The 8,783-nt window shown below is 38.8% G+C and overlaps 1 protein-coding gene across 2 annotated transcripts in view; it reads left to right on the top strand.

Moving 5' to 3' along the window:
• The window catches only part of APBA1 (amyloid beta precursor protein binding family A member 1), a 97,524-nt gene extending 89,028 nt beyond the window's left edge, over positions 1–8,496 (top strand). For both annotated transcript variants that reach the window (XM_026073558.1, XM_026073557.1), the window contains 3 exons: positions 3,404–3,523; positions 4,176–4,316; positions 4,667–8,496. In XM_026073558.1, the coding sequence (XP_025929343.1) occupies positions 3,404–3,523; positions 4,176–4,316; positions 4,667–4,738 (333 nt within the window). In that variant the 3' untranslated portion in view covers positions 4,739–8,496. The remainder of the gene's footprint in view (positions 1–3,403; positions 3,524–4,175; positions 4,317–4,666) is intronic.
• The last annotated feature ends 287 nt before the right edge of the window (positions 8,497–8,783 follow it).

Below are 8,783 nucleotides of genomic sequence, written 5' to 3'. Positions count from 1 at the left end.
TTTCAAAATATTTTTAAAAACTTTTTAACTTTGAGTTAAAGAAAAAGGAGCATAATTATCCTCTGCAAAAACTACCCAAGTTATTTGAAAGTGGAATGTTTTTCTTAATTTGGCTAAATGGTATACTTTACTTAAAAGAGCTTCCTTCTAATCGTCACAAGAGTATGTAACTGCAAAAAGGAAGCAGGTCCGCTGGAACTGAAGAATGCCTGAGGTAGCTGCAGCATAGAAGGGAATGGTATATAAACATCAAAGCTTCAAGAGGTGGAGAGTTTCACTAGGAAATGCTGGAGATAAAACTAAATTGAGTCCTTGATTGTATATTGAAATAATCCCACAGAGCTCCTCCACATCGTAGCATGTAGACATGTGATGTAATGCTTGTGTCAGACTATGCAAAAATCCTTCTCTGATTTCTAGGAATATGCATATTAAGCTTACATTTATTTTTTTTTGCTGGTTCCTGCTAGATAGTTGTATTTTGCAAAATCCTTTTTTTTTTTTGCATTCTGTATTTTTGTAATTCACAAAGTATTTGTTGTCCATGGATTGATTTCTTAATGCTTGAAATAAGATGTTTGCTATAAAGACTTGCCATTCTGGTTTCCAAAAATATGATTTCTGTGCTCTGAGGAGTAATGGATGCACAAGTCTCTGAACCTGCCATTTTAGATTCAGTGAATGCAAACGATACCCTGGAAGTGTAGTATATTAAAGCTATGGCAAAGCAGTCCTTTTTTGTGAAGAAAAGGAAAAAATAATCATATTAAATATCTCTGTGCCAGCTTCAGGGGAACGAAGCTGACTGCAAATTCAGGCTCTTCATGTTATCAGCTTTGCCATACTTCTTTCCTGTCCCACATCAGTTTTATTTCTAAAACAGTGATGAGTTTTGCTCCTCTGTGCCTTTCAGACCCTTTTCAGGTAGACTTTTGTTGTGAAGTGATGAGAATATTCTGTACTTTCTCAAAACAAAAACAAGCAAAAAGACAGCTTTGCTGTCTCCAGCTTCTAGAGACCCTTGTACTCCTTCCTTGCTGATGCTTGTGGCTGTTGCCATAGGAACTGCTAGCCATTTATCTTGTCTTTCTAAAGAAAAGATAGTTTGTGTGTTTGCACGTCTTCATAGCCATAGATCTGGAGCTGTTCATACAGCACTTCTGGATAACAACTAAATGAACCTCCAAGGGAAGCAATCTAAGCACACCTTTAAATGTGGCAGAAATATCTCAGGATTTCAGATATCTTTAGCATGCTGCAAAGACTCCTATGAAGAAAGTTTTATGTATATAAGAATGTCTTGCAAGTACTTCAAATAAGATTATTTTTATATTATAGGTGCAAGCCCTGCTACTAATTTACCATAAACCAGTTGTAGACTGACAGAGCTAAGAAGAAACTTTCCATATGTGATGGTTATTCCCTAATTGTATTATGCTACTTATGTTTTTTTCAGAAGCACCTGGTGTTGGCTACTGTCATAAACAGACTCAGGGCTGATCTGCACAATCTATAAATTAGCCGTTTTCAAAAGACAGTTCTTTCTCTAAAATTAAAAAAAAAAATCATTAGGGACCATATTACTTTTTTTTTTTTTTAGGAATACATAAAAATAAATTGTGTGTTCTTCAGGGGAAGTAAGAGTGTTGATATCATCTGTTTAAGGCATCTAAACTGAGTAAAACTCAGATGACTAAAGTTAGACACCTAAATCCCTCATAGAGAGGGGCATCTGCAGTGCTCCTCACCCTCCTACCCTCCTGGACGCAGAAAGGCTCCTCAGGCTTCTGAGTGCATGTCCCACCACAGCTTAGTGCTGGTTAATTAGCTCCTGTTTTTTACTGAGTGTGTTGTCACGAAGACCCGCAAAGGGCTGATGTATTTATCCCTGAGTGTGTGTGATGGGCTGCCAGCGCCAGGAGCAAGTTAAACACGGTGGCTGGGGAGAGGGGGCTCAGCCTGTGCTGCTGCAGTGAGTGGAGGGGGGGATTTCTCGCCACCTCAGGCTTTGTCATTTCGTGTTCACAGACCTGCTCTCCTCCAGCCGCCCCGCACGACCAGCCAGGCTGGGCTCAGCGCTGCTGGCGCGCGAGGGCAGTCGTTGTCCGTGTGGCTGTTGCGTCCACGCAGTTTAAGGCAAAGAAAATACACTCCAAGTCTGTTCACCCTGGCGAGATGCCAGCCTGGTGATTCAAATCACTGATGAGTCTCATTAAGCTCTGCAGAATCAGCATCAGTAAAGAGCGTGGAGGGACATCAGTGCATTACCATAGCTGCAGCGGGAGTTATTTTTCTGAATGAACCTTTGAAGTCAGTGGCAGGCAGCCATTAATTTCAGTGATACCCAGATATCAATTTGTATGTATAAAAGAAATTCAGAAGTAGATACTGGAATTGATAGGTATTGATGTAAGGGAAGGTGAAAGCTACTGTATTTTTTACATGGCAGTTCTTTCTTGATGTGGATTTTATTTATTTATTGAAAGCTTGAATGCAGCATTTTAGAGTAGAAAAATGTGTGTCAATTCTGTGTTAGACAGAGAAAAAGTCTAACATTGGGAGTAGATTTATCTACAAGGAAGAGCTCTGAACACCTGACACTGTGTAATCAGGTCAGGCTGCAGTCATCTTCACTTTTGCATTTGGGTTTTCACAGGAGTGTACAGCCAGATGCACTGAAGGCCGGTGAGGATCGTCTAGTCTGACCTCTGCTAGAGCAGGGCCAGCTGCATTGCGTTGCTCAGGGCTGTGTCCGCTTGGGAGTATTAATTGCTCCAGGGATGGAGATGCCGCATCCTCTGTGGGCAACCTGTGCCAGTGTTTGACCACCCTCACAGTAAAACAGCTTTTTCCTCCTTCAGTTTTCTTCTGGTAGCAAAGAGTTCGTACTGAATGTGACCTATCTAATTTAAAAGGGAGAAGGAAAGTGAATTAGGAGCACTGCTCATACAAGTGTTATATGAGGAGGACCTTCTGTTTGCTTGACAGAATTGCGTATGTCCCATTAGGAAAGCTACTTACKTGCAACTATCTTAGTTACGTATTTAAAGTTTCATTTTCTAGCAACAAATCTTTTTTTGCTCATCTGTGTAGACTTATTTCATGTTATTCTTATACATGATTTGTGTTTTGAAATGAAGAAATTGCCAACAGGATACTAGGTTTCTTAAAACAAGTGTCGGCTTCTTGGCAAGAAAATTTGATATTGCATTGTTCATTTCACTGAGTATCCTGATGCCTGTGTCTGGTATTCAGTTATCCTGTTCCGTTACGATACATACAAAGCACTGCTTATTCAGGGCCGTTCCCATGTCAACATTTCAACAATCATTTTTTCCAGTGCCCGTGTTAAATGTTTCACCCTGTCTTTGCCAGCATTTTTCACAGTAATTTGTTTTTGCAGGGTTTGAAAAACCAGGCCCGGGTTAAGCTGAACATAGTTAGGTGTCCTCCAGTAACCACAGTCTTGATCAGGAGACCAGACCTCAGATACCAGTTGGGCTTCAGTGTGCAGAATGGGATCGTAAGTTGCTTCCAGACTATCTGGGGAAGCTTTAACATATGTGAAATTTCTTGTTTGTGTGTGACAAAGTGGGGAGAAAAAAAAAGCTGTTCCCTTCCTCATTGCAAGGAGGACTTAGCACGTGTGTTAAGTCTAAGATACAAAAGCTGAGCTGGTTGGAGTTATTCTTCTCTTTGGTCTTCTGCTTACTTTGCAGCTTTGGAGTCAGTCAGAGGAGCAGAAAGGCTGTTTTAGGTTAGAGAAACAAAACTGTGGTTGAGGCTGTTTTCAGTCTGCATCATATCTCTAACCAAGCCATTGTATGGCCTCAAAAGAAAGATGCTGTCCTTGATTCTCTTTTAAAGTAAGGCATCTGCATCCTGAACATTGTTAAACTGTGGCCCTTCATGCACTCTTAAACTGCCAAACCACAACACATCTGAAGTGTAACCCAAACAGCCTCTTCTAACAGTTTCTTTTGCTCTTGGAAGAGAATGTATGATAGTTACTCTGTCACTAACAAATTTTACTTTGAATCAGCAATCATTACTTTTTAGACTTTGTTACAAGCACATGTATTTAAATTCTGAATTACAATTTGTAGGCAAAAATGGGTGAACTAAAGCCTCTGTTCCATATCCAGGATTTGATAAACTTGTCCTTTTCTTTCCAGATCTGTAGCCTTATGCGAGGAGGTATAGCAGAGCGAGGAGGCGTGCGTGTCGGCCATAGGATCATTGAAATCAATGGACAGAGTGTTGTAGCAACACCCCATGAGAAAATTGTTCACATTCTCTCAAATGCTGTTGGTGAGGTAAGAGTACGCCTTGGCAGTATTATGTATTTCATCACTGTTATCTCTTCTGGGCTGTTGTTGTTCAAATTTAAATAGTGGAAGTAAGACTAAGGACAGCACACCATTTCTTTTATTATTTGCCCATAGTTTTCATATGTTCTAGAAACACCCTGATAAAGTGCTCACAACTTTAGATAGTTGGTTGATGCTCCGTATTTCATAAAATCACCATCTGTGATACTTTAATAGGGGTATGAAAACTCCCAGGCTTCAGCTTTTCCTTCTGTCCTGTATGACCTTAGCAATTTCCTTCCCCAGTGTGCCATGGTAGCATGCATGGTAGGATTAACTTGTTTTATCTTCTCTAGATTCATATGAAGACTATGCCAGCTGCCATGTACAGGCTGTTGACTGCTCAAGAGCAACCAGTTTACATCTAAGGCCGACACCTCACCTTCACAAAGTGCATGGAGGATGTTTTTCCTCGTTAGTGCTTGTGTCTCTAGTGCTGCATTTTTGTGTCTGCAGAGACATTTTTTTCTCTCTCACACACACATGCGCGCTCTCTCTCCCTTYCTTCCTTCCTTCCTCCCTCCCTTTTTCTCCCATTCCCCACCATTTCCCTGTTTATGGGGAAGGGGGAAGATATATCCATGGGACTGTTTTGGTTGCATCCCTTTACAAATGAAGCTTTATGCAGTTCCACATGCAGAATAGGCAAATAACAGCAGCAGTGTTCACAGCTGGGTTCACAAAAAGGATTAACTGTATTTGTGCTACATAGTCAGTTTTATTTCTGTGGCTATAATTTGACAACATGAGTAAGTGTTGCTAAAGCAAAGCTGACTTTACCAAATAATTACAATGATAGGGTAAAGTGCTCTCTTGGACACCACGCATGTTGCTTTGCTTCTCTTCCACTATTTCCCTACAGGCACTGAGCTCAATGTTAAAGTTTTTTATTTGTAGGGAAGGTAGAATACCAAAAGAATAAGTTTCATCCTCAATGAAGAATTACATGCTTATGAAGAATGAGTAAATGCTGCTGTGGTAAAACCAACTGTCCAAATGCACACCTTTTAATTCCCCTCTATCATCAATTCAGGATAACAGAACTCCAAAAGGTACTCTGGGACTTGCTGGAATGTGTTACAATTGCATTACTTACACCAAGTAATTTGGGGAGGCATTTTTTACAGCTGCCCCTCCTCACCCTGAGTTTCTGTCTCTTCATTTTCTTCTACTTTGTTTCTAAATGCAACATGTCTTTTATAGTCCCCTGCCTATTTTAGAAGTTAAATGAAATGGGACTGGGGGGAGGATCTTTAAATATCTGCAAGAGAAATAGCAAGGGGATCTCCTGAGTAGCTCCACTTTTTCTAGGCTCTTACTTCCAGATTTGGTGCACACAGCCAAGTGTGCCAGTGTATATAGACATTTTTAAAATTGTGCTTGCTATTTATGAAGCTTGAATATGAGAGATCTGCATACCATTATAAGTAATTTTGTTCTCTGAGCCAGTTTTGACATATATTTTTGTCCAAAGACCTGTCTCGACTTTTTCTTTAGTTCATGACATAGATAACAGTGGGAGAGGTAAGGTGGGAATCAGTTTATTTTGTTATATAAGTTAACTTGTGATTTTTTTTCCCATATGTATGATACTTAAAAGATATTTGCGTGTACTATATGCACTTGTATGAAGAAGATATACTGTAGGGATATATGAAATCTAGGATTTGATTGGCCTCTAACTTTCATGCTGTAAACAAAAGGGGAAAAAAGATTTTGTTTTGTTTTGTTTTTTAAAAAGCAGAGGCTCTTCTTCCAAGCAAGACAAAAAAAACTCTATGCTCTGTGGTTACATTTCACCAGGACTGCATACTGATGCTTCCACCAAAACCAAATCATGCATTTAGGGCAGGCTAATGCCTTGATTTTTTTTTTTTTCTTTCTAATGAACAGCTTCTGCTGTGTCTGTGATAGAAAGGCTCAGTGAGATGCAAACAAGTGCAGGACAGACACATGCACACAAACACATACATGCACCCACTCCGGCCCTCTGTTCTGAAAATGTGGTGATGGTCACAGTCATTGGTTTCTCCAGTTATTGTGGGGTGGACTGTGCAGTGTAAGTGTTGCTTGCAGACCAGTAATGATACCTAGAGAATTCTCCAGATTCGTGGATATGGGTGTGTGTGTTTCTGTGTGTGCATGTGTGTGTGTGCACATGCATATTTCTGTCAGTGAGAGCCACTGAGCACTTGCTTTCCATCTGTTGCCAGAGGTCCATTTTTGGCTTTCAGAAACCATGGAAATCCATGGGCTAATCAGAGAGAAAGAATGAACTTTGTATTTCAGTGGGCAGTAAATATTTAAGGGAGATGATGGAATGGTGCATACACTATTGTAGTAAGTGAATATATTTTAGTGTGATATTAATGTACAATGACTTGATTTACTGCAGTTCTTGTTGTTACATAATTTAATCCCAATCTTGGAATAGCAGATTGCACAAGAGAGTGGTATTAGTATTTCAGGTTAGTACTTACCTCTGCTACCAGCCTGATGCAAATAGATAGTGAATGACTTGTGAGTATATTGTTTAACTGTAGACATCAGTTTATGATGATCATTTGAACTTTTTTCAGAACTTTCCATATATATAGTAATATATGTAAATATGATATATAACAGTGTATAATTCAGAAGATTATATACAGTGCAGCCTTTACATAAGTTGCCTGAGGAAACTCAGCAAACTCTTGAAGACACAGTTATCATGCTTCTGATTCCTGCTACGTTTACGCCCTCAGCTTCACTTGTTGCTTTTGTGGTTCTGTCCAACTTGTGTGGCAGGGTCTTTAATTCTCTCCACTAGGTGATGTTGGAGACCTAAGCATGCAAAAGTACTTAGGGATGGTACAACTGTGCGTTTGAAAACAAGGCTATTATCTTGGCAGTCAAGTTTATGCCTCGTTATTGGCACTTGAGTGCTTAACCAGTTCACTTCACAGTAAATCACAAATAGGTGCCTAGCATTAAGGGAGTGAATAATTGCAGGTTCAGAACCTGGCAAAGAGTCTTAGTTGTTCCAATTACAACATCTGTGTAAGATTTCTATGCTGGGAGGTCTGTAGTGTGCRTACGCTCCTGATAACAGTCTTGTAAGCAATCCCGTTTCAGTTTGTAAAGGGAAAGAGTTTTAAGAAGAGTGAGCTCAAAAGGGAGAGTTGGCATTTCTCTAGACTAGTGCAGCATTTGTTAGATTATGTGTGAATTCTTAATGGATTCAAAGGAACAAACTGCTGTTTTACATTTCCTTCTTCAGTGACAGGCCTGAAATTCTTCTTTCCTTCCTCACTGCTTCATACATTCTAATGAACTCTTCAATGTTTACATTAAGGATGAAATATCCTTTACACTTTTTTATTGGCAAGTTTCATGCCTTTTTTTTTTTTTTTGAATCTTGTTCAAATTTGCTGGGATTTCCAGATTTGTCTGCTGTTGGGTTTTTTTGCTTATTTTCTAAATTAAATAATATGTTTCTGAAGATGGCAGTGTGGTTGAGATCTCTTGTACATATTTAGCACAGTACCTAGAATATGAAGTTGTACTATTGTTCTGTAAAGAGGGTGAATAGAAATTATTGTAAAGCGTTGGGAAAAGTATAGTATTGTATTTGTAACAATATTGTTCTTTGTAAACACTTAACTCAATGATCTCTATATATAAATATAAATATATATATATAAATATATGTGAGCCTGGAATGTTGATACTGCACATCTACTGAATGTAATTCCTCTGATGTTTTTTGCCACAGGTCTCTGACCTCTATAATGAAGCTGCAGTGGTTTGATTTGGGGGAGGGAGTGGAAGAAGATTTGGGGKTTTTTTTGTTGTTGTTGGGGGAGGGGGTTCTGGCCAGCTATTTTGTTGTGATGTATTTACTGTGCTACATTCCTTTATTTAACAGAGCGCTAATGTCTGTAAGATTTGCAACAATAAAATACAAAACAAAAATACCTCAGATGAGGCTGAGAGTTTGCTGATACTACCCTAAGATTTGCCTTGCCAATGTTGAATGCATGAATGCTTGGAAGGTATTTCCTTTTTTCACTTAGTTTGGAGTAATAGTATATTTATGTTTGCAGATATGAACCAATGCTATTAACTTTATTTTTAAAACTGCATTATTTTCAGGTAATAAATGAAACAGCTGCTCCTAAATGAAACTTACTCCGTATCTAAGGTTGTATCCCAGTTTTTACTGTGTGAACTATTACCAAGTTTGAATCTTCCAAAAATATATTATTGAAAGATACCTTCCATATGACAGAAATACTACTTCATTGTCTGAATAATCTTAAACATGCTTTTTTCATAAATGAGATTTTACTAAAAATACTTTTTGCTTTATTACCATTTCTGAAGCTGTTATTTTCCTTCCAGGGTCATTAGTATGATTTATTCTGAAAGACC

Source organism: Apteryx rowi, unplaced genomic scaffold (genome assembly GCF_003343035.1).
Source record: "Apteryx rowi isolate R43461 unplaced genomic scaffold, aptRow1 scaffold_37, whole genome shotgun sequence".
NCBI classification, from domain to species: Eukaryota; Metazoa; Chordata; class Aves; order Apterygiformes; family Apterygidae; genus Apteryx; species Apteryx rowi.
The sequence above is the reverse complement of the archived record's forward strand: the minus strand, read 5'-3'. Positions and strand labels throughout refer to the sequence as shown.